Genomic DNA, 24,637 nt, shown 5'->3' with positions numbered 1-24,637 from the left:
CATTGTGTGGGGTTGTAATTTCGCACTCTCTCTGCCTCCTCGGTCGAGAGAGGAGACTAACAAAATGGCTGTCGCTTATAGGCGGCGGGTCAGATTTCGGCATATATTAAGATGGCATGAATCCAAAAATGTATAGCAGGAATAATTCCTCACAGGAAGGCTTGTTTTCTTTTATTGAGCATGAAGTCATTAGCTTAGCATGTGAACCCGTTTTCAGCTAAAACTCAAGCCCTTCACTACTCTCTGAGGTGATTCTGTCTTTATAGCTAATGCTGGTTGTATGTGGATGCATTTCATTACAAACCTGCGCTTTTTTCCCCCTTCCATCTTTCCAGATTTGCTTCATCACTCCTTCCAAAAGCGAAACATGCCGAATCATTCACGCTCATTACCAGCGCAACAGATAGATTAGATACTTAAGAGACCATTTCCCACATATAGACGAGCCTGGAACAGATGAGTAATTACGTGGCCTGCTACTTCACTTCCCCACTGTTACTTACTCACGTCTGACTCATTTGGAAAGCCTCGTGCTCGCTCACAACACGGCCTGCCTTCCCGCTGGTTCGGAGACTCTGTCAGGTGCGTGCGGGTTTGCAAACACAGAGAAGCAGCGAGTTTGTTCCCCCTTGGGTTTGTCTGTTTATTCATCAGGACTTGATGCATCCAAGTTTAGGATCATTCTGTTTTGGCACCTTTAGATTTCATTTCAAAGAAAATGACACATTTTAAAATGAATCCAAAGAAAGATGAAATGACTAAGGCGTGTGATTCTGAGTAAAAGAAAAACACGTGGATACAAAGAAAGAAGTCAGAATTGAAAAAAAGCAGTTTTGCTGTAATTTGTTCGCTTGGTTTATCATCAAAGTATATTATTATAATGATTAATTATAATAATAAATAATAGTAATAATAATAGAAACCAAAACAGAAAGAGTACACAAAACATTAAGAGTTAACTTTTTTAACATTGCTTTTCCCTTTATAATTATCATTATCCTTTAAAACTTAAGTTTCAAGAGCAGGTTTGCTGTAAATTTATAGCATGCATTTAATCTTTGTATTCGTGAGTCACTTAGCTTCGTTTCTCGTAATATTTCGTACTTTTGTTTGTCGCTTGCGTTCTTGCAAGTGTTTGTTTAGAGTTCAGCATCCTCTTCTTTTCCTCCCCCCTCCTCCTTCCTTTTTTTCGTCTTGGCAGTCATTTCTGGAGTCTTTCAGCGAACTCGGACCCTCTGTTTGTCAGCGAAGGCCTTTGCGTTAGTTTTTTTTGTTTCTGTCGTTCGCTCTCGTGACGACCGAATGCGAGAGGAGAGAAAAAAAGGAAGCAAACAGGGACTGAGAAAAAGATGAGAAGGTTCTTTTAAAAGAATAGATTTTTGTCTAAGGTTGAACGTCTTTGTCAGTCTCGTGTTAGAGCAGCTTTGCGGTGAAGATCCTTCGTGATTTCATCCGTCGTCCAGCCACAGTGGCAGCTCAGGGCCACAGAGTCTCTTTTCCAACAGATCATTACCCGGCAAACAGCAGTTTTACCTCAGAAAAGTCTTGATTATTATGTTAATTTCTATATAAAATCAATACATCCATATATATATACTATACGTGTATATATATGTTGTACCTTGTGTAAGAGATTGCAGACCGGGCTGTTTCTTACTGAACACCCTACTGCGGTGGTTCACAGTTTTTTTTTTTGTTTCTTTCTTATTTTTTTTTCTCTGAATGCAAATAACAAATGAACAAATAAATGAATATGACGAATATAGTGGAGAAGGGAAGAAGACTTATGAGGGAGCAGTAGCTTGCTGATGATCCGGGTAGACCGATGGGTGCTGAAGAAATGCTTTCTTAACAAAAACATGTCAAATCAATGCCACAAGCTACAGCTCCCACGTCACAGGCGAAAAGAACCCCTCTGCATATCTCTTATCGCCTGTCTCCGTTTCAAACCAGCCTCAATTTGTCAATGGCAAATGGCAAAATCATGCATACATGTGTAATCTTTGATCGAAACGCAAAAATCCTCCCGGTTCCTCCGAATCGTGAAAACGCATGGTACATGAAGTTTGATCTGTAATATTCCAGGCCTCCGCTCCCGTCTCCCTATGCCCTGCTATCTGTACGGGGAGAGGTTGTGCCTCATACAGGGGTGGTGCGTCGGTTGGCTGTGTTGGATGAGTCTTTCAGGTCCTTCTGGATGCAGTTGTGGACCTGGAGGAAGTTGTGGTCCCTCTCTGAATTGTAGGTGGCGGTGGGGGTGCCGTGGCCGCCCTTTAGGGTGTCTCCCCCGCGGGTGAGTGTGTACATGGAAATCTCCGTGGAAGGTAGAGCCCCGAAACCCTTCAATCCCACCGGCGAGGCGTCTCGGGAATGCGAGGGGTCCGTGGAGCGGGACGATGAGCGGGAGCGGCGCCGGTAGCGGTACCGGTAGCTGGGGATGCGCGTGATAGCCGAGCCCTGCAGGTAATCTGCAGCCCGCGCGCCCGCCCGCAGCTCCCGGTGCCGGTCGATGAACATGTGCACGGCCAGCACACCCACCATTTCAGCCATGATAAAGGACAAAGCACCAAAGTAGAAACTCCAGCCGTACGAGTAGCTGTTCTTCTTGGAGTCGCTCTTTGAGGGATCCCCCGCATTGGCTGATATGTACACGATCATGCCAATGATGTTACTGAGGCCTGTTGGGGAAAAGAGGAAACATTTTAACCCCATAATCATGGTTGAAAGCTGATTCACAACCTAGTGTGGGTTCAGAAAAGAGTCATCACCCTTGTCAAATTGTCATGACCCTGTTCATACTTCATCAGGGGTTAATAGTTCATCCTGAGCATTCATAAATTGACACACATTAGATAAGATGAACATTCTCCAAAATATCTTCTTTTGAGTGTGTGTAAATAGTTAATATATATTTATTGTACTATTCCTTATATAGTGTACTATTCCTTATAGAAAAGCAAGAATTTTGCTAAATGAAGCACAATACTTGATCTTCACTCAAGGGCAAAGCTGTTGTGTTAACCAAGATTTATGATAAGGATAATGTATTTGAATGGAAAAGGCACTCTGTGGTGTGTTGCATGGTGAGCAGCATCCTGAGTCCTAGCTCAAGACATGGAGCTGTATTCTCTCCTGCTGCGTGTTCCTCTTTACTCTTTATGTTCCTCATTCATCATTGATTTGATGAATGCAGCTTTAGCAATGGGCAACCTCATATTATGAACTGCTGACTGTACTAGGAACTGTATTTTTTTCCTGAAAATACTCTTTTGCGATATAAAAGTAAGAATTATTCACTTCAAATTCCTTCTCAACTAAAGCTATACATTAATCCGTATAACATCTAATAATATAACATCTATTATAAAACGTTTAACAACTTTAATACAATGTGCAGAATACTGGGATGGCTTAAATATATTTTGCCCAAACTGACATCATTAGAGAAGGAAAGCAGAAGCACATTCTCCAGATTTTGATTTAATATTACCAATGCAAACGTTTTTTTATTCAAATTTCAGCAATTAATTAATTACCTCAAGAGGGGCATTGTGAGCTGTGTTGCCCATTTTAATTACATGCAGACTTCAACTAATTGATAACAACAGGTAAAATCATAAATCATAATTACAATATAAAATGTTAGCCATACGTTTGGGGGTAATGTTTTGTAAATGTTTGTTATTTTTATTTATTTTTTTATATATGCACTGCACACTACCTGACAAAAGTCTTGTCCCCTATTCAATTTTTGGAAACAACTTGACTTCTAGTTGATCATTTGGTATCAGAAGTGGCTTATATGAAAGGCAAAGGCCTCTTTTTTAGCCAAAATAAAATAGGATCATGCCTTGATTTTTAATTATTTAATTGGGACAGTAAGGTCTGACTTTGCTTAGACAAAATTCTTGTCACTTAACAGAAATAATGTCCAGTATAGAATATAAAGTCATGGTGCAGTGGAATAAGAATTAATTTTGTGTATGACTCCCATGAGTTTGGAGGACTGCATCCATACATCTCTGCAATGACTCAAATCACCTCTTAATAAAGTCATCTGGAATGGCAAAGTAAGCGTTCTTGCAGGGCTCCCAGAGTTCATCAAGATTCTTTGGATTCATCTTCAATGCCTGCTTCATCTTACCCCAGACATGCTCAATAATGTTCATAGCAGGTGACTGGGCTGGCCAATCCTGGAGCACCTTGACCTTCTTTGCTTTCAGGAATTTTGATGTGGAGGTTAAATTATGAGAAGGAGCGCTGTCCTGCTAAAGAATTTGCCCTCTCCTGTGGTTTGTAATATAATGGGCAGCACAAATGTCTTTACCTCAGGCTGTTGATGTTGCCATCCACTCTGCAGATCTCTTGTATGTTACTGTACTTAATGTAACTCCAAACCATAATTTTTCCTTCACCAAACTTGACTGATTTATGTGAGAATCTTGGGTCCATGCGGGTTCTATTAGGTCTTCTGCAGTATTGTGATGCTTGGGATGCAGTTCAACAGATGATTCATCAGAAAAAATTAGAAATCAAGACTAGAAATCAGGTTATTATTTGTTGCTCTTACAACTGTTGTCAACGACAAGACTTTTGTTAAGTAGTGTACATCTGAGCATATTCAGTCAAATAGTAGTGAATAGAAATGTTACCAATATTAACAAGACGTGTATATTATAAAATGTGTATTAGTTTTCACATTCAAAATATATTAAATTCATGTCAGCCTTAATGCCACAACATTTAATGCCACAACTCACAACTAAAATAAACAGTGGCTTGTCACTTTAAATAATTTGAGCATGAGGAAGTGACATCAGTCAGAGAAGCAATCTTTAAAAGCAGGTAAGTCAGACTCTCTTTCAAGTCATAATTTTTAGATTTGTTACATTTATGTTAGTCTAGCGTATCATAACGCTGAGTAGACTACATTTTTAAAAGTTAAACCATTTTCCACCCCTTCACAAAACTGCCAGACACCACCAAAACACCAAATTAATTTCATATTGAAAAAGCACATTCTTTATACAAGAGGTTTGTTTGAAGGTTTGAGGTTAGTCTCTTTAACAGAGATTCTCATTTAACCTTTTGTTTGCTTGCTTTATTGTTGAGCGACAAAAAAGCAAACTGAAATTAAATGTTTCAATTAAATGTTGTAAATGACAAAGCAGAAGACATCCGCGTGCAAATCAAGGCAAAGGCAGGTTCAGCATGACTAGCGTATTTGGCATTGAACTCCAGTGTTTTATAAGTAGATCTCTTTGTATGGTTTTTATTGTAATACGTTCGTTAAAATAGTATACATTTTTGAAAAACTAGGTTGAAGTAATGTTTTCTATTTATTTTTAAATATTATGAGATAAATTAGGATATTACCCATGGCAACCATAATGTAATACAGTTTGCGATGTTTACTTTCGACATTCACAGCTCTCAATCAAGCTTGGATTTTGGCCCTTTGTATGAAAAAGTTTGGGCACATCTGATCTGAAATATTCATATATTTGTTTTGTTTTTAAAATTATTCACAATCTTTCTGCTCCATCGTTAACATTTTTTTAAATTCCAAATTAGAGAAAACATCGTGAACGTGAGAGGGGAATGTGTTGTCCCTAGACGTAAAACTTCTTTTGGTCAATCTTCTGTTATTCATAAAGCCACAAATCTATGGAATTCTCTTCCAACAGAAATAATCACATGTACAAATTATAAGATGTTTTCACGACTGACTAGGGGGTGGTTTTTGTCAAATCAAATTTGGACACACTGAATGAGATGTTTTGGATTTGTCAGTGTTTTAGTTTATATGCGATTCTGCCTGTATGTTTTAAACTGACTTTTTTAGACTTTTTAATTAATGGATTATTATTGTTTTAATTTTTACCTGGCCTGGGACCGCAGGTGAAAAATAGCAATCGTGCTATAACCTGACACATTGCATCTTTCCTTTTTGAGGTTAATGTAATTTTTGTGCATGTCCCTGTTAAATTAATAAATTAATCTAAAGTATCAGTGTGCCATTTAAACAATACTGCTGGAACACAGAGATTCACCGCTTTTAAATGTGTTTAGTTCATCCATCATTTTTTGGCTAGATCTACCTGGATGCACAGCTCCTGAATGTTCACAGAACATTGCTGTCATCTCACAAAATAAAGTGTAACTGCCCTCTAAATGGTAAGGTTAACAGAGCTGGTTTGACAATTTCCTTAACCCCTTAGCTATAAACTAAGCGCTGAGAGCCTTAATTTGTCAGCATGAGCAAGTAAATGAGGAGTTGAGAGTGAGGCTGCGGTGCTTGACCTCACAGGAACATGATCTGTGGTTCACTGCTGACTTCACTCACACTCTGCTAGAGTCGTCTGTGACACAGTCAAACCACCATGATGGATCACTGGGAAAGTGTGTCAGGGACACCATATTTTTAGACTTTAATCCCAAATGGTCCCTCTAAGCCTAGCAACAGAATCAGGACCAAAGTGATTTTTAAAAAATAGAAGAAAAACTGACTTGATAAGTTGCTATATGAACAGAGGCAGCGTGTTTGAAAAAGTCTTTGAGTCAAAGTTATGCAGCGCTGATTTAGGCACTAACATCAAAGCTGTTGCTTTCTGACAGTGTTTGGTTTACTTAATTGCGTTATTATGTAGTATTGCAGGGTCAGTTTGAGAGTGTGTTAGGCCAGTTGACTCAACTTTTGCTTACTGGGTCAGTGCCTTACAAAGTTTGATCTTGTACATGCATCATATATTCATTCATTCATTCATTCATTTTCTTTTCGGCTTAGTCCCTTTATTAATTTGGGGTCGCCACAGTGGAATGAACCGCCAACTTATCCGGCACATGTTTTTACGCAGCGGATGCCCTTCCAGCCGCAACCCATCTCTGGGAAACATCCATACACACTCATTCACACACATACACTACGGACAATTTAGCCTTCCCAATTCACCTGTACCGCATGTCTTTGGACTGTGGGGAAAACCGGAGCACCCGGAGGAAACCCACGCAAACGCAGGGAGAACATGCAAACTCCTTACAGAAACGCCAACTGACCCAGCCGAGGCTCGAACCAGCGACCTTCCTGCTGTGAGGCGACAGCACTACCTACTGTGCCACTGCGTTGCCTTGCATCGTATATTCAAGATGTAAACATTGGGGGTTCTTTAAATTTGTTTTGGGCAATTTCTGCTTGCCATCTTGTCTGATTGGTGAACTAAGATAAGTTTGAAAGTTAGCATGAGTAAGAAGGGGTTGAAAATGATGAATTTATTATTAATGTTTGCCATTTTATGACATTATTTTTTTATCAAGTGAAGAAAGCAAAAACTTATTTTACAGATCCTAGTAGCTGTAATTTACAGCTACTTATGTAAAGTTGAAAAAAATGTGAAATACTGTAAATAACCGTGAAGTAATCATGAATAAACTTATGTTGAAAGACATGTTGAAAAGTTTTAGGTCAATATATTTATTTTTAAAGGCATTTAGGGCTCTATTCAGATGACCTAGGCGTAGAGTCTAATGCGCAAAAGCATTAAAAGCATGTCCGAATCCACTTTTGCTATTTTAAGGATGGAAAAATACGGTTTGCGCCACGTCGCATGGTATATCAGTGTTGTGCTTATTCTCTTAATGATTTGTGGGTGTGTTTTGAGTATATTGTGCATTAAACCAGTCAGAGTCTCATCTCACATACCCTTTAAGAGTCCACCATGGCACATTTGCTCTTTACATGGCGGACTTTGTAAGTGGAAAAACTAAACGCTTTGCTAGCGACAAAACAGTTAAACAGACCATCTGCAGCGAGAATAAAGATTGAACCTCCTCGATTCGGCCTCTTTACTTTCATGGAGAGGAAAAGGTGTACGCACCCCACTGAAGACACCCATCGGCCTATTTAATTTTTTAAAAATTTGTTAAGCACAAAGATTTGTTTCAAAACAAATTTTCAGCAAACGAATAAATAAACAATAATAACAAAGTGTGGTCAAAAAACTGAGTTATATCTCAACACATGTCCTAATCCTTTTCCCCATATGGTGATGCAGATGTCTCCAAAACCCCACAGGTGGACAAATCTAATATTGTTTTTATTAAAACAAATATAAATATGCTTAAAATAAATATTACCAAAGACTATAGCATACTCAAGACATGTCACTCGTATCTTTTTGAATGACGAAAAGTGTAACAGACAATATGGTGAATAAAGCCCCACCTACTGGTACAGGAGCCAATCATCGATTGCTATTTGGCAAATAAAGCCCACCTTCTAGTACAGGAACCAATCATCTATTGCTATAGACTGACAATATTCCGGGGGAGGGGCTCGGAGCAGACGTGAGTTTCTGCCGATTTTGTGTGATTTGGATGTTTAGAAATTAAGCTTAAGCATTTAATGGTTAGCTTGTCTAGCAGTTTTGGAGAATTTGATGTAGAACTACATCTTATAGAATTAACTTTCAGTCAAATTTGAGTTGACTACACTCAATTCATATGATAAAGCTGACTGTTGGGTTTAACAGTGTAATAATAATAACAACTTTTTACAAAAGCAATTTGCCATGAATAAACTGAAAAAAGCCCCCCCGAGATAAAGAATGCATGGAGGCAGTGGTTTTTATATTTATGTATAAAATAATCATTTTGTAACATTTGAATCCTTTATTTTTTTTTTAATATGTAAAGATACTTGTGTATTGCTGTACATCCTGTGTGTATTAAGCAATGTGTAAGCGTTTAATGTGCACAACTAACACGCTCTGCCACTGGTCAATTTTGCTGTCTATTTTAGTTCCTCAAAATAGCAACAATGCGCCAACAATGTGCCTTAGCACACCTCCTTTCTAGACCAGCACACCCATAAGTCCATAAGTCCACACATCGGCCCAAATGGATATGCAATTCAAACAACGTGGCGCAAAACGTGAAAAATAGGGTTGCTTTGATCTAAAATAGCAACACATCGCGCCAAACACGTCTTGCTCCTTATTGCGCCAGGTGTATGATAGGGCCCTTATACTTTTTATTTTACAAAGATGCATTAAATTGTGAACTGTTTATGAAAAAGTTCCTTTTTTTCAGCATTAATAATGCACCATATCAGCATATTGATTTCTGAGAGATCATGTGACACTGAAGACTGGATCAGTGAATGCTTATTATTATTTTAATTGTAATAAAATATAAAATATGTACTAATACATGCCAAAAGTTTACTTATAAAACAAAAAATATATTTACAATTTTTTTTTAAATAGAATTACACATTTTTAAACAGTTTTAATTTACAACAACACAAAAAGATGACTTAACAGTTTTAAAATACAGCACGGAAAGTAAAATAAAACAATTAGTAACAAACAGTTATGCCAGTTACTTGCAAAGAGACTTTGTATCCTACAGAAAACCTCGTCCTTTTAAACCTTTCCTTCATTGACTCCATAGGCTCACCTGCAGACACGAAGAGGATTCCTGCACTGAGGATGATATTGTGGCGGGACTTGTAGAACTCGCTGGCAGCTATACAGAGACCACCCATGAAGAGCAGGATGACGCTGAGGATGGGAAAGATACTAGACGCTCGCACGGCCCCTACACATGCAGACACACAGAGAGAGAGAGAAAGAGAGAGAACAAGGTGAGCATAAGATGTTTTCAGTTCCAGAATATTACTTGTTGAATGAATCTGTGCAAAGTACAGTGACTGAGGGACCATGCTGGCTGTCATTTCAGCAGCTGTTTTCCTCTGAGCACATTGACTTCAGCCAATCGACACTTTGCCAGTAGAGTAAACAACACTTGCACCCTTTAAAATGGTGCGGAAGAGCAATTAGAGGTCAGAAGTCTCACCTAACACTTGTGCTCCGTGACTGAGAAGGACGAGAGACACGAGGCCATTTACAGATGCCACTATTTGCACACAATATGTTTGTAGTGAGACTTCAACAAAAGCTGGCTTCTTTCGAGCCATGAAATGACAAGTGAATGTGCTAATGAATGTTTTTAGGACAGTCTGCCAAGCCTTCAACTCACCAGTTTGTTCAACTCTACGTTTTTGTAGCATTTAAAGGGAGAGTTCCAGCTTAGGCTCTTTTTAAATAAGTGCCTCAGCCTACATTTTTGTACAAACATAAAATACGTTCCTCCGGGTATATTTTGTTGCATGTTTGTGATAGAAAATCCACTGGAGGGCGCTGTCTACATTTTTGCGAATCTGAAATGCATTACTTAGGCTACATTTTGTTATTTGTTTCAGATACATGTACTTCTTATATACGTCCACAAGAAGGCAGAGATCACCTAGACTAGTGAACCACTGACCTAAACCCTTCCATAAACACCAGCAATAGTGTTTTCAAAAGCAAGCATTCAAGAAAATGCTCTGCAACCTCATAGTTTGACCTAGATTGTACACGGTTTTTAACTCTTTTGTGGAACCGTGCTTCACCATATTCAAACCTGAGTGCTCTGCAAAGTAAGAAATTTTGTGAGCAATTTGACCACACCAGAAAACATTTCCATATGGAAATAGACAGATAGGCAAACATATTCCACTACAAATCATAGACACTGTTGAGCTGTTTCGTAGTACTTATTTAGTGTTGTACATAGAACTGCAGAAAACAACCCATTATTTATTAATATGTCACTGTAAATATCATTATTGTAAAAAGGAATGTAATTTATTGCCATCACACTACCTCGCAGTGTTTATTTGAGCTAAAAACGGCATTCAAATGTGTTTAAGCATGAAGCATGTATTACTATTGTACCTGTTCTGAGTAGTTAACAAAACAATTCTGTGATCGTTTTTTTCATCCTCATGTCATTCTAGTGCAAAGATGCTCAAACACATCTTTGTGTTTTTAACACGCATGCACTAAATCAACACATATTTTGTTTGGAAATGTGCTAATTTTACAACTCACCTAGAGTTAAACTGAGTTTTACCATTTTTTTGTGCATTCTAAAACACAAAGATGCTGTTTTCCTTCACAAACAGGGTGTCCGCGGGGTCTTAAAAAGTATTTAAAGTTGATAAATCAATTATGAGAAAATTAAGGCCCTTAAAAGTTATTTAAAAGTCTTTTTTTTTACGAGGTCTTGAATTTTGTTCAAGCGTTGTCAAAAGTGTTCGACTCCAAAAAAGCATAGATATATACATTTATTTTCCTCCTCATATTGTTGGGTTGGGGCACGTTCAGCCAAGCTCCTCCATCTGGGTAATGTCACATAATTTGCGACAAACGCGGGAAGGTGATGTGATGCTCTTAACATGTAAAGAGAAACAGACGGCAAAATAGGAAAATGTAAGCTGCTTATTAATGTTACTGTTTATTAAGTTTATAAACTTGAAGTGGCGATGAGGTCTTAAAATATTCTGGGAAGGTCTTTAAAAAGTCTTAAAAAGGGATTGAAATTATCTTTAGGATCCCTGCATATACCCTGACATAGGACATACTTTCTAGAATGTTCAAACTGCTCTTTCTTCATTCTGTCAAAACTAGGCCTGTGCGATTTATTGAAATCGAATCGCAATCACGATTTGAAATGTTACAATTATCTAACTGCAAGAGGGTGCAATATGAAATATATATTATTTAACTCCCCCCACCCCCAGAGCAAATGTGTGACTACTGTCTTACTAGCCAATTGAGTGAGCACACTTTTGTTTTGCCCAATCAGAATTACACAACCAAACTCTGCGGAACGCCCACAATTAAAAACAAACAAACAGGAAAGCGCAAACGAGTGGGATAATGGCGTCTGCCACTTCGGAAGCATTAATAGACGAATTAATATCAAAGAAAAAGAGCACGTCGGTGATATGGAAATATCTTAGTTTCAAAGTCACAGAGGCCGAACAAAACCAGGTAATTTGTAGCTGTCACAGAACGTGTCTGCAGAGCGAGTTTTGTCTTCCAGTTTTTTCTTTCAGATATGATGGATCAGCTGTGATTGCCACTGCCGTTTATCATTGTCACTCATCGGTGAACAGCGCTAGAGTATTAGAGCCAATCACAGCCCTTTCAGTTGAACGTGTGACCAGTTATAGGGGTGTTAGAAAGAACTCGCTAGACAGGACTCAGAAAGCGGGCGGGATATTTATATTTGTTTATTTGCTATAAACGCTCATATTGTTTTGTGTATGTAAGGTAGAGTTTATATATCTGACTGTTTGTATTTAAGGACAAAATTGTTTTACAGATAGTTTATAAATATATTCATATTTATACATTTTAATACAAGAATTGCTGTGCTGTGAAGTAAATATAAATTTGTTTATGGAAAGCATCGTCAATGCACTGCGATGCACCGTTATATCGAATTGAACCGAATCGATGGCATGATAATTGTAACCGACCTGAACTGTGAGACCAGTGTAGGTTTACACCTCTAAGTACTGCCAGTGACACTTAATCTAGTAGCAAGCAACAGCAAAGTACAATTTCAGAGATGTTTGCTAATATAAGTTAATATTTTTTAAGTTCCTTTTTTTTAACTAACACTCACTGCATTTTAGCAGTAAGAAGCTACAATACAGATTCTTGAGCTGAAGCTTGACTACAAAATTAAACCACAAATCAAATCAAAATCGCAATATCTGTCAAGAAAACCACAATTAGATATTTTCCCCAAATCGCACAGCCCTAGTCAAAACTCTAGATTACCATATTACTTTTTTGCATCAGACATAAACTTCTTACTAAAACTGCTTATGATGCATTCAAGGAAAGCATTTTGGTAATCATGGAGAGTTATAGCAGTGATCCAGCTCAGGAACTTTTCATATTCACCCTCAAACGGTTTCTTTCTTCTGTTGAACACAAAATATATTTTGAAGAAAGCTGGAAACATGTAACCATCAACCTCCATAGCAGAAAAAACAAATACCATGGAAGTCAATGGTTCTCAACTTTCTTCAGAATCTCTTTTGTATGGTTTGGAAGCACTTGAGGGAGAGTAAAAAACTTTACATTTAGATTTTTAGGTGAATTATCCCTTTAAGATTCAAAATAACAATGAGCAGCTGTTGGACAAATCTGAAACTCTGAAAGGCATTTACATGTGAAGCCAAGCATTTGTGCTGAAAGTATTTGTTTACCCAAAAGCGAAAATTGTTATTAATTATTCATGTCATTCCAGTCCTCTGAGACCTTTGTTCATCTTTAGAACACAATTTTTTTATTTTTTTTTTCTCCGCTGTTTGAGATCTGTAGAGCTGCGCATCGTTGGATTTGCTCTTCAGTGTTTGGACTCTCAGTAGTGATTTTTAAACCACACTGAACTGAGCTAAACTGAACTGAACTTAAACACTACAAACTGAACTACACTGTTCCTATTTACTGTGACCTTTTATGTGAAGCTGCTTTGACACAATCTACATTGTAAAAGCGCTATACAAATAAAGGTGAATTGAATTGAATTGAATTGAATTGAACAAATGAATATATTTGAGGTGAAATCTGTATATATGTCACTGCACAGTGCGCATAAATGTGCGCAATATACTGACATTGATGAAAAGACACTGGGACCTTTCTAGACTTTGAACCAGTGAGGAACCTCGCTGTCTACAGAAGATGCAGGAGCTCTCAGATATCATTCATTCATTTTTTCCATCCACAATGGAATGAACTGCCAACTTATCCAGCATATGTTTTACACAGCGGATGCCCTTCCATCTGCAAACCAGTACTGGGAAACATCCATACACACTCATTCACACACATACATTTTGCCCAATTTAGCTCATCTGTGCATCATTTCTTTGGACTCTGGGGGAAACTGAGGCACCCGGAGGAAACCCACGTGAACACAGGGAGAACATGCAAACTCCACACAGAAATGCCAACTCGAATCAGCGACCTTCTTGCTGTGAGTTGATGGTGCTAACCACTGCACCACCATGTCACCCTCTCATATTTCACTTAAAGCATATTTATATGTGCTTCAAATAATGAACAAATGTCTCAACGTTTTGCAATGACCTGTGGGTGAGTAATTAATGACGTAATTTTCTTTTTTGGGTGAACTAACCCTTTAACTCTGCTTTCATGACAGCGGTGTTGCTCTCCCGTCCTTTTCTATTTACCAGACTTTTTTTCAATTCTCACAGACCCCGTACTCTCTCTCTCTCTCTCTCTCTCTCTCTCTCTCTCTCTCTCTTCCACTCTCTCTTTTAAAATACTTGACATGCAAAGTTATGCTTTCATCAGGCTAGTTAAATTTTCACCACTCCTTCTAGTCTGCAAGCTCAGCAGGTTTTTCTCTCTCTGTCCCTCCCCGCTGTGCTGTAAACGCTGATGTGTGGACAGCATGACAGTACTGCGAACTCTTGCCTGCTAAAGTAGGGACTGAAGGTCCCCCTGAGAGGGTCATCTTCTCTCCTGTCCTGCCCTCACCTCCACCTGAAAACCACTGTACTTTTGCCCATCTGCTGCCGATCGCACGATAAGCCAAAGTCAGCTAGCGCAAAAGTGTGTTTGTTTCCGTGCTTTGACCTCTATGGTTAGTAAAATGCGGCTTGATTGAAATATAAGATCCTATACTGTCCTTTTAGGAATATGTTTGACACTGTTAATGTACTGAATGTGTGCTGTGCTAAATTGCAATATCTCATTCGCTGCGCGTTATATAAGGTGAGGTTTTTCTAGTTCACTTGCCGCAGTTCTTGTCTCTCTCTCGGAGAAAGTGAAACGGGACTTCATTGGAAGTGATGAACAGCATTTTAATTTTCTTGCTCTTTGTTCCGTCATCTCCTATCTGTCTCTTTCCCTCTGTTTTTCTCTCTATCCACTCAATCTAACTGAGGCCCTTATTTTCAGTGTCATGTGCTATCTTTACCCAGCATATGAGGCCAAGAAGTGCCTCCTTTTTGTAATGACGGTCAAAAGTTGCGGGCTTTAAATGAGTTTGTCGCCTCTAAATTCTATAACATATATTTTAGACAAAATTTGAAAGCGTAAATAAAGCAGTATTTATTATTAATAAATTCGGGTTTAAAATTTTAATGTTCATTGCGTTATGTGCCATTTTAAAAAATGGCCGGCAATCAGGAATGCATGATTTTATGGTGTCAAGGCTATGCAAAATTTTCTTTCCACAAAATAAAAATTGATTGTGTTTTTACAGCATTTATATCAACATTTTACTGGTATATTAATGCATACGTTAGTTCACACAAACTAATAAATTAAACTTTAGCTTTGATCTTATTTAATGTGTATTGTTGAATGCCGACATTAACAAAAACTACACTGCAAAAGAATGCTGGTTTCCCCACAATTGATTTGTGTTGGAACAACCATAAAGGAATTAAGTTATTAATTAACTTATTTGTTTATACAAATTTAAGTGGATTGAACATAAAACTATTTAGTTGTTCCCCAAAAAACCTTACAAAGTGTGTTGTTTTAGCAGCTCATTTTAAATAAGTAGTTAAAATAAACATCAAATTTTGTTTAGTGTAGGATTAAAAATGCTGTAAAAGTATTGTTCATTGCTAGTTCATGTTAGATGGTTAACAAATGAAACATTATTGTAAAGTGTTATGCATACTGTATATTAAACTACATACCATTTTATAGAAATATACTTCAAAATTTATAAGCTATAATGGTATTTTTGTAATTTTTCCCACACATTTTGCTGTCATGCCTAAATGCTTTTGTGTTATCCTTATTTGGATGCTTAGGTTGGTCAATTAATGACTATTTGCCATTAACCGTGACTGTGATTTGATGAATTAATCATATTATATGGAATATCTTGTTATTAAATTATCTTAATATATATAAAAGCAACTACCATTTCATAGCCTGTGGACAAAGTTGTCAAAACAGCTCTTAAAATTAACCCTTTAACTGCTTGGTTTATACACACAGCATTGTTGGTTTACAAAAAAATCAAACAAACATAATTATGTTGCACTACTACACTTGATTTTAGTTTTACTGTAAAAACAAACAACAACAAAACGTGTTAAATGAGAATCTGAAATGGCATACTTCAAAAAATAAGGATGATGAAAAATGTTTTATTTTGATTATGTCTTACACTTGATATTTTCTGATTTTCATAGTATATGTATTAATTTCAGTACTTTTACCATAAATTGACATATCTACCATTTGGTAGATGCTGATATTTTAGAAATTATGGGATGTGTTAAAAAAATGCATTGAATGTGTTAACTAGCAACAATATTAGTCAAGAAATACAATCCAAATATTTTTTGGTTGGGCAGTTAAAGGGTTAAGGAGCACAAAATACACTTTAACAATAACTGGTTTTTAATGTTATTAAACAGTGATTTTTAACTGGAGAGAATTTAAACGAATTATTTTTTAAATGTAAATCTGTAAAAAATGGTAGAATTTTTATCAAAAGATTTAAAAAGGTTTAGATGTTTATCTTATGTTATGTATTCATTATCGTTATTGTCTTTTTAGTGTTATAAACCTTTATATTATTATTGAAATGTGTTATTTTTAAGTTTATATTGTATATTATATGTGTATAAGTAATATTATATGTATGTCAATTTTATCGTTTTATTTTTGTCCATGAAACAGCCAGGCAAATATTGTACTAAACCTAAAACTCTCTTTCATAGCCCTTCAATTTTCTTTATTCTGTCACCATTGATGAGAGGTTAGACCAGAGAGGTTAATTATGGACCCGGTGGAATTTTGTTTTTCAACGGATGTCCTTGCGTGTTCACTTTATCCTGTCTCTTTTCTCAGTCGCGGGTGTAGAGTTGCTGGGAATGGTCTAATTAAATATTAAGGTGTGCTGGGTGTTGACCCCGCTCCTGTTGCCCTGTAACATCCTTCTCCCAAATTTCTCTCTCTCTCTCTCATACACACACACACACACACACACACACACACACACGCACACACACACGCACACACACACGCACAAACACGCACACACACACAGATAGATTTTGGCCAGTCTCACATTAACCTGAGGATATTGACATGGCCAGAGAGGACACCGCACTCTTTCTCATCCATCAGCCTCATTCACAAAGACACGGGCAGACGAAGAGGGTAGAAAGAAGGGGGCAGGAGAGGATGTGAGGCAGGATGTGAAAGTGGGAAAGGAAAAGATAATAACCTAAATGTATTGATTGTTGACACAAGCGTTTAAAACGACAGGCTTGAAGGTGACAGAAGTGTCCTCAGAGACCAGGATGCAGGGTTGATTTTCAGCTCTGTTCAATCTCATCCATATAATGACAGTGAATGGCACCCGGCTTAAACCCTTGTGTGTGATTTTACAAAAGGAAGAGGACAAAAATGCTTAAAGAATTATATTCTGTACCACTTTTTCTAGCATAAATTGCTTTATTAACATCATTTTATTATGATAACAACCAATAATTCAGTCATTTTGAAGAGTTTAACTTTTTAAATCAGTGTTTCTCAACCATGTTCCTGGAGGACAACCAGCTCTGAACATTTTCCATGTTTCTTTAACCGAACACACCTGATTCAGATCACTGGCTCATTAGCAGAGACTGAAGGACTTGTAATGGGTGTGACAGACAAAGGAGACATCTAAAACATACAGTGTTGGTGGTCCTCCAGGAATGTGGTTGAGAAACACTGATTTAAATTACAGTTTGCTTACCGAATGGCAAATTTCTCCCCCTCACAAACAAAAATAAATATTTTTTACCCCATATATTAAATGCTAAGCAGATTTTCATTTATCTATGTATTGAGATCATTATAGTCTAGAATATGTCACTAATTAGAAACAGCTGGTGTCCGTTCAAATATCTCAAACACTGATCCATACCAATACACCCACATAATTCAATCTACATAACCTAAAGTCTGTGTGAACTTATGGGACTTTCATTTTAACATGATGATGTATTTACAACTAAAATTAAATATTGAGTAGGGGACTTTATTTTTGAGTAGGCTTTTATTTTTTTGCTCATCCGCTCATCTTTTACTTGCAGTAAACAAACAGTTAGAGGGCCATGGCTAAGCATATGTCAATCAAGTGGTCAATCTGATATCACCAGAGAAGAACTGCTATTTCAGAGCAGGAGCAAATGCTTAGATTTTGATTAAAGACAGCCAAAACAAACACTTTTTTTCACTGAAAACATCTTAATTTGTGTTGTGATAATGACCAAAGGTTTTAAAGGTTTGGAACTACATGAGTGTAAGCAATTAATCGTAGGGATTTCCAGATCCGATCACGTGATTGTAAATCGGGCCCGATCACGCGGTTTCAGACTAGATTGGACCATACCTCCCGATCAAGACTCGACTTTATATATATATATATATACACATATATTGTCATTATTTTCTAACACATCTAGAGTTATGTGGTGGCACAGAGATAAGGGGGTCGCACAGCCACGCAGCGCCATGCATTTTAGAATTCTAAACATAGGTTTCTGTCAGGGTATGAAAGTCGGCGGCTGTCCGTGGCGCCCAGCCACAACTCAGGGCACTGTTCATATTTCTGCCACGCCACAGAGCGCCATCTGAATAGTTTCATTTTAAATAACATGCGAATGTGCGCGTCTGGTGTGCGTTACTTTCAACCTTCATGTGCGCGCTGTCGGCACATGCGGTGTGCGACCTGCTTTAGACCTCTTTCTTGGCTTCACACAGAAACAGCATCACATGCGGCACGACATCACTTCGTTAAATGCCAGCAAAGTAGAAAACAGCGGCAGCTTAAAGCGGAAATCGTGAGTATGTCAGTGGTCTGGAGGTATTATAAACTTGATGATGACAACATTGCCATAGCAAACTGTGAGATATGTAAACTTGGGATTGCAAGAGGTGTAAGGGAAAAGGCTACATTTAACACTACAAACCTCATAAGGCACCTCAAAAAAAAAAAACACCCGACACAATACAGCGAGTTTACCCAGGCAACCCAACCGAAGAGTTTCACCGCCATGATAGCGCAAATGATTGCAATGAGTGGCGTGCCATTCACCTGTGTAGAGAGCCCTGGATTTCTTATGCTTATGGAGCACATAAGAATTTATGTTATTTATTACTTGATTGTTCAGACTACCTCACAGAAGTGCTCTGTTTGTTAACAGAGTTGTTAAATGGTAAAATAAGGTGAATTAAATAAGGAACATCCTGTGTCTGTTTCTTCACTCTTCTTTATTTTTTCATGTATTATAGAAGTATCGGATCGGGTTTTGGTATCGGAAGATGCTCAAAATCAAATGACTCAGGCTCGAGGGCAAAAAAACCTGAATAGGACATCCCTAATTAATGGAAGAATTTTAATTTTTTTGGGTAAATTAATTATTTAAACCAGCCAAAATGATGATAATTAACTGATTGATTTAATAAGTAAAGTAAAAGTTAAGTATCCAAACAAAACGTAAAAAATGAAATGTAATATATTATTCTGAAATTTCTGAAAAGAACACAATCTTTGAGTAATGAATACATGAATAGAAACATGACACAAAATACAATTCATGACCTTTCTTCTCTGAGGTGAAGATATCTGTGTTATATCTACATTGTATCCATTGTATCCAGTTATTCTGACTGTCATCTGATAAGCACAGTTTCAGTCAGGAGGCGTTCTTCTCCACTTAAAAAAAATTCTAGGCATTATATTTCACGTCACATTCTGAACTTGTTTTTCAATTGCAAGTTGGAGTGAACTGCTGTCCACATATCATACATTCAGATCATGCTTTATGAAATCTACATATAATACCATGTAATACATTCTATATAGCGAGTGAGAAGCTGTGACGGACAGGCTGCAGATGTTGCTAGAAACAGTGTGAATCTTAACACACAGACTTCATACATTGCTAATGAGCTGTGTGGACACTCGTGGGTTCAGAGCGATGCTTTCACTCATCCAGATCTCCATCCGTCTATCCGGCCGGGACTCTGGCAGCTCTGTGCCCTTGGCTCTGACCTCTCGGATCAGGCAGCAGTGCTGTATTGATGCCTGCAGAGGCTCTGGAGGAGGAAGAGAGAGCAGCCGATTCCCCCCAGGCTCCCTACACTGATCACAGCCGGACACTAAGCAGCCGCAGGCCCTTCTCACAACCAGAACCAACACTCGCTGGACAATTTTCATTGCAAACAAGATTTTGAATAGAAATGACGTGCAAGCATTTGTTCACTGACAGAGATCTGTTACTCTTTATGAAAAGAATTGGAGTTTTTTTTGTTTGTGCCATAAAGAAAACTGACTGACCACTGAGATAGGAGCTATGGATTTAGATTGTATTTATTTATTATTTTAGTAGTCAGTGTTTTAATTAAGCAGTTAAATTGATCAAAAACTTGACAAAAACCCTATATATATATATATATATCATATTGAAACTTTCTATTGCTAAAGGATGTCTGATAATCATAATGATTAATGTTTCTTAAACATTAAATCAGCATATTTAATGGATTTTCACTAATGACTTGAGTAATGACTGCTAGATAAGCATTCCATCACAGAATCTCCAGTTTAAGAAGATAATCCAATGGAAACTGGATATCAGGAATGTAGAAAATTTAAGTACAATATTTTTTGCCTTTTTTTTATTTCTACTATATTTAAAATATATTTTTTATTAATATTTTTTTTTTTGTTACTGCAAGACGTTTAAGGATAGGAAGTGTTTTTTTCTAAACTCAATAGATTTTTGCATGGAAACACAAAGGTTTTGTAAGAGAATACATTTTTTTTTGTGAACCACAGCAAATATCTTTGTGAGCGAATGTAACGGAACGACAGATGCTAGAGGCCATGGTCTTTAGCCTCCTTGTTAAAGCAACAGTGCGGAGAGTCGCTGGTTCGATCCCAGCTCAGAGAGAGTTGGGTGGTGTAGGACCGGTGGGTTACATTGATGCCGTGAATTGGATGGTAGTGAGGCTTAGGTAACGGAGACCAGCTAGTGAAGTGCTGTGCAGGTAAACCTCAATCCTGATAGATGTGCGCTGTGCTCTGCGGAGAGTTGCCAGTTCGATCCCAGCTTAAAGCGGGTTGGGTGGTGTAGGACTGGGTGGTTACAATGGTGCCGTGACTCAGATGGGAGTGAGGTTTTAGGTAACGGAGGCCAGCTAGTGAAGTGCTATGCACGTAAATCTCACTCCTCTGACCTCCAAAAAATGTGCTCTGTGCCCTGCAGAGAGTTGCCAGTCCAAACCCAGTTCGGATCAGGTTGGGTGGTGGTTACGGTTTATATTAGTGCCGTGATCCGGATGGGAGTGAGGTTAAGCTAATGGAGGGCAGCTAGTGAAGTGCTGTGCAGGTAAACCTCACTCCTCTGACCCCCCAAATAAGGTGCTCTACACTGAAAAAAGTGTTGCATGCAAAACTGTTGCAAATAATTTATTTGTGTTGAATTTAAACAAACAAATTAAATTGAGTAATGTTCAACTTAATTTGTTTGTTTAAATTCAGCCCAAATAAATTGTTTACAAAAACTTAAAGTAAAAAAATTTAGAAAATCCAAGGAATCATTTTAGAATAATTTTTTTCAGTGTAGTAACAGACGTGCTCTGTGCTCTGCAGAGAGTTGCTGGTTCGGTCCCAGTTTGGATCGGGTTGGGTGGTGTAGGACCAGCTGGTTACAATGGTGCCGTGACCTGGATGGGAGTGAGCTTTAGCTAATGAAGGCCAGCTAGTAAAGTGCTATGCAGGTCACTCCTCTGACCTCCACAAAAGGTGCTCTAGCGACAGACGCTAGACTCCCATGCAAAGAATCGCCAGTTCGATCCTAGCTTAGAGTGGTTTGGGTGGTGTAGGACTGACAGGTTACACAAACACAAAAACTTTTTTTCCCTCCCCAGTTTTTTTTAATCACCATGTCCGGTTAGGAGCTCTATATATATTCTTGCATATTTTCCACAAAAGAATGCAGTAAAGCATGCTAAACAGTTGCATGAATCACTCCATTTTAATTGAGCCCTATGAATCTTGATTCAGTGTTGGTGTGGATGTACTTTTTTCTGTAATCCACTGTTACATTAGTTGTGGCTTCAGTCAGTAAAATGTCATCTAACACGCAGTCTTCCTCAATTTGCAGATTATTATGCATATTTTCTTTGTTCACTGTTATGTTGGCCATTGAGCAGCGAGGGCTTTGGGCTTTTGGTTTCCTGGGGAGCTGCGCTGATAATGATGCCCCAGGGTAAGCGCGTCTCTTTCGGCAATCTGCCCAGACTTTCCAGGCATGACACTGGCACACAGCACAGGGAAATGTTCACACAAGCCCTGTGTAGCGTTTGAGGGTCTGTCAGGAGCAGAAACACTGCCTGCGGGGCCGTTGTTAACATGGTGGAATGGGCAAAGAGGAGAAAGGAGTCAGGGGTAAGTCAAGCCTGAAGCAAGGAAAAGAAAGGAGCCATTATTATTATTATTATTATTATTATTATTATTATTATTATTATTATTATTATTATTATTATTATTATTAATATTTTGTTATGTCGCCTTCTAATAGAGCTGCTGAAATGGGGCTTTTATCAGAGGCTCTCCTCTAGGCTTTTTAGTTACATTACTAATCTGTTCTTTCATTTTTGCTTTTCAAAGAGATCACTGGGGGAAAAAATGTATCTAGTCTTCTAAAAAAAGTATTGGAGCTGGGCTTATGTGTGTGTGTGAAAATTAAGACACCACTTGTAAATTCTCTGTTTATCTGGATTTAAAGTATGCATAAAATTGTTAGTTCATAAATATTATTATTATTATTATTATTATTATTATTTTAATCCTGTAATGTTCTGATATCTGTCATCAAAGCGTTTTCTTGAAATGGCAATTTGGTCCTCTAAAAACCAAATTGATATTGAAAATAAACTGATAAAACAGTTTTACCTGAATACCATTTTCCCTTTTTTTATTTTAAATATATATTTATAAAGGTGCTGTTAGCTTTAAATTTCAATACATTCAGTCACCAGTCAATACAAACACACACACACACACACACACACGCACACACACACACACACACACACTTGTACACTCACCGGCCACTTTATTAGGTACACCTGTCCAACTGCTCATTAACGCAAATTTCTAATCAGCCAGCCACATGGTAGCAACTCAATGCATTCAGTCATGTAGACATGGTCAAGACGATCTGCTGCAGTTGAAACCGAGCATCAGAATGGGAAAGAAAGGTGATTTAAGGGACTTTGAACGTGACATGGTTGTTGGTGCCAGACGGGCTGGTCTGAATATTTCAGAAACTGCTGATCTACTGGGATTTTCACGCACAACCATCTCTAGGGTTTACAGAGAATGGTCCTAAAAAGAGGAAATATTGAGTGAGCAGCAGTTCTGGGCACATATACCTTGTCGATCCCAGAGGTCAGAGGAGAATGGCCAGACTGGTTCCAGCTGATATAAAGGTAATGTAATGGTGTTGGGAATATTTTCTTGGCACACTTTGGACACATTAGTACAAATTGAGCCTCATGTCAACACCACAGCCTACCTGAGTATTGTTGACCATGTCCATCCTTTTATGACCACAGTGTACCCATCTTCTGATGGCTACCTCCAGCAGGATAACTCACTTTGTCATAAAGCGTGGGTGTCTTGAACATGACAATGAGTTTACTGAACTCACATGGCCTCCACAGTCACCAGAGCTCAATCCAATAGAGCACCTTTGAGATGTGGTGGAATGGGAGATTTGCATTATGTATGTGCAGCCGACAAATCTGCAGCAACTGCATGATGCCATCATGTCAATATGGACCAAAATCTCTGCGGAATATTTCCAGTACCTTGTTGAATCTATGCCATGAAGGATTAAGGCAGTTCTGAAGGAAAAGGAGGTCCAACCTGGTTCTAGTAAGATGTACCTAATAAAGTGGCCAGTGAGTGTACATTAAGATAAACTTAGAGGTCTCTCTAATGTATGTGTGTGTGTCTATTGACTGTATGTATATATTGAAATATTAAGTCAACAACACCTTTATAAATATGTATACAGTATGTAAAAAAGTATTAAAAGTGCCACCATTTTTTTCAAAAAACATTTATAAAGGTATAAATATGATTTTGAATCGTTGAATTGGCAAATTCAAGTTAGTGTAAGCAAACTGAAAAGAAGAAACTGCAGAATAAAGTCATGCGTGTATGACTTTCTAGCACAAAAAGATATGTTCATAGTGAAAATACCTTTTTGAACAGCGTAACAGATGGACTCTTTTGACAATGTTTTTGGCAATATCTGGACTTTGAAGATTTCTGGACCCTTGCTGTCTATGGTCAAAGTGCTTTCGGATTTTATTAAAAATATCTTATCTTATGAAGGTTTGGAACTACATCACAATCTTCATTTGTGGGTGAACTAAGCCTTTAATGAAATTAGAAACTGCAACTTGTACACCAATGCAGTTATGTGTGACTTGTAATCAGGTGTGAAAATAGATCAGTTAGTCAATACCTATTGCTACTCATGGATAGACTCTCACAACAGCCATGTATAATTTGTGAACAACTGCATAGCAATAGCAGAAGCTGCACTCACATGAATGTAGACACTTTGTTTTTGACAGTCTTTGAACTTCTGTTCAATCTGTGGCTCTTCATCTTTCCTTCACTCTCTCTCAAGCGCATTGACGGCATTGTGGATGAA

General features: G+C 37.9%; 1 protein-coding gene across 1 annotated transcript in view; it reads right to left on the bottom strand.

The window, feature by feature from the left end:
- Window positions 1-630: 630 nt before the first annotated feature.
- The window catches only part of cacng2a (calcium channel, voltage-dependent, gamma subunit 2a), a 135,939-nt gene continuing 111,932 nt past the window's right edge, over window positions 631-24,637 (bottom strand). The window contains exons 3-4 of the mRNA XM_056453562.1: window positions 9,457-9,597; window positions 631-2,678 (exon numbers count right to left, since the gene is read on the bottom strand). Coding sequence (XP_056309537.1) covers window positions 2,140-2,678; window positions 9,457-9,597 — 680 coding nt within the window. The 3' untranslated portion in view covers window positions 631-2,139. The remainder of the gene's footprint in view (window positions 2,679-9,456; window positions 9,598-24,637) is intronic.

This window comes from Danio aesculapii, chromosome 3 (assembly GCF_903798145.1).
Source record: "Danio aesculapii chromosome 3, fDanAes4.1, whole genome shotgun sequence".
NCBI classification, from domain to species: domain Eukaryota; kingdom Metazoa; phylum Chordata; class Actinopteri; order Cypriniformes; family Danionidae; genus Danio; species Danio aesculapii.
The sequence above is the reverse complement of the archived record's forward strand: the minus strand, read 5'-3'. Positions and strand labels throughout refer to the sequence as shown.